Below are 1,735 nucleotides of genomic sequence, written 5' to 3'. Positions count from 1 at the left end.
TCCTGGTGTGAAGGGGTTAATCTGGCCCATGGGTGTTGTCTGGTTTCAGTGAGGAAGTCACCGGCCGGGCACCGCAACCATAAAATCTTATCTGATGGAGGATCCGGCACTGCCGTCCTCTTGTAAATCATTTACCCGACGCCGCCGGAAAGCAGAGCGATGACGACATTTATCTCTGATGAGTCTGCTGTGGATTCCTATGGTGTCCTGACCCGACCCAAAACTGTCATGGTTTCCCCTCAGATTCAGGAAATTCAGAGGGAGAGCGTTGGAACCGCGAGGGCAGACTCTGGCAAGACTTTCACCAGGACTGGGGGGCCGGAGTTTGCCTCCATCTGCTTTCGTGTTCCATTATTATGAGTTGTAATGGCGTCTGGACTCTGGACCGGCACCTTCTCCCGCCGCCTCCCACCTTCTCCCGCCTTCCACCACTGCCTCCCACCTTCTCCCGCCTTCCACCACCGCCTCCCACCTTCTCCCGCCGTCTCCTTGGTCTGTAGTCTGAGATTGAAGCTCCACACTGAGAATTCATCGTCCAGATATAGATTATGATGAGACACACTGCCAATTATCCAACGTGTTTCGGGAGCCACAAAACTATCCTTCATCAGGGCTGTGAAGATACAACGGACATAATATCTAATATTTCAATGTGTAGAGTATAAAAGATCTCTTCCTTCTCTGTGTGTGATATGAATATACAATGTATACGCTTCACAATGTTATATTAGATTTATACTTTGTTTCTACATTATAAATTAGATTAAATCGTGTGTACAGTTCGTACAAATATACCTTCTATCTATCATAATATATTCATACACTATATTGCCAAAAGTATTGGCCCCGCCCCCTCCCAATCATGTGACTCAGGTGTTCCGTGACATTTCCCGGCTCCTAAATATTCCGCCACGGTCACCTGTTACTGGTATTATAACAAAGTGGAAGCAACCGGGAACAACAGCAACTCAGCCAGGAAGTGGTCGGCCGCGTCACATGACAGAGCGGGGTCAGCGCATGCTGAAGCGCGCAGTGCGCAGAAGTCGCCAACTGTCTGCAGAGCCAATAGCCACAGACCTCCAAACTCCATGCGGCCCTCAGATTGGCGCAACAACAGTGCGCAGAGAGCTTCATGGAATGGGGGCCGAGCAGCTGCATCCAAGCCGCACATCACCGAGTGCAATGCAAAGCGTGGGATGCCGCGGTGTAACGCACGCCGCCACTGGACTCTAGAGAAGAGGAGGCGTGGTCTCTGGAGGGACCAACCACGCTTCTCTGTCTGGCGATGGGCGTGTCTGGGTTTGTCGGTAGCCAGCAGAATGGTACTTGCCTGACTGCATTGTGCCAAGTGTAAAGTTTGGGGGAGGTGGTGGAGTTGGCTCCGCCCCTAAGTTCCAGTGAAGAGAACTCTTAAGGCATCAGCACACCAAGACATTTTGGACAATTTCATGCTCCCAACTTTTCTGATGTGTGTAGAAGATGTTCTGTCCCCTTCGGGAATGTCTGAGGCTGATGATACAATTCTTTCTTCTTGCAGGTAAACAGCTCCTTCCATTATCTAGCAGCGTGCACAGCGGCGTGGGCCAGCCAACATGGCAGCCTCCAGGGGAGTCGTCCAATCTGGTCCGGATGAGGAACCAATCTCTGGGGCAGTCGGCCCCTTCGCTAACCGCCGGCCTGGTAGGTTTCCATATGAATTGATGTGACTGGTGCCGCGTCCTGCCCACGTCCCCCC

The 1,735-nt window shown here is 51.8% G+C and overlaps 1 protein-coding gene across 1 annotated transcript in view; it reads left to right on the top strand.

Moving 5' to 3' along the window:
* The window catches only part of LOC108803523 (microtubule-associated serine/threonine-protein kinase 2-like), a 5,618-nt gene that overhangs the window by 2,266 nt on the left and 1,617 nt on the right, over positions 1-1,735 (top strand). The window contains exon 3 of the mRNA XM_018575359.1: positions 1,538-1,680. Coding sequence (XP_018430861.1) covers positions 1,538-1,680 — 143 coding nt within the window. The remainder of the gene's footprint in view (positions 1-1,537; positions 1,681-1,735) is intronic.

This window comes from Nanorana parkeri, unplaced genomic scaffold (assembly GCF_000935625.1).
Source record: "Nanorana parkeri isolate BGI_ZX_2015 unplaced genomic scaffold, ASM93562v1 scaffold3827, whole genome shotgun sequence".
NCBI lineage: Eukaryota > Metazoa > Chordata > Amphibia > Anura > Dicroglossidae > Nanorana > Nanorana parkeri.
Note: the sequence above shows the minus strand (reverse complement) of the source record. Positions and strands in the feature narration are given on the sequence as shown.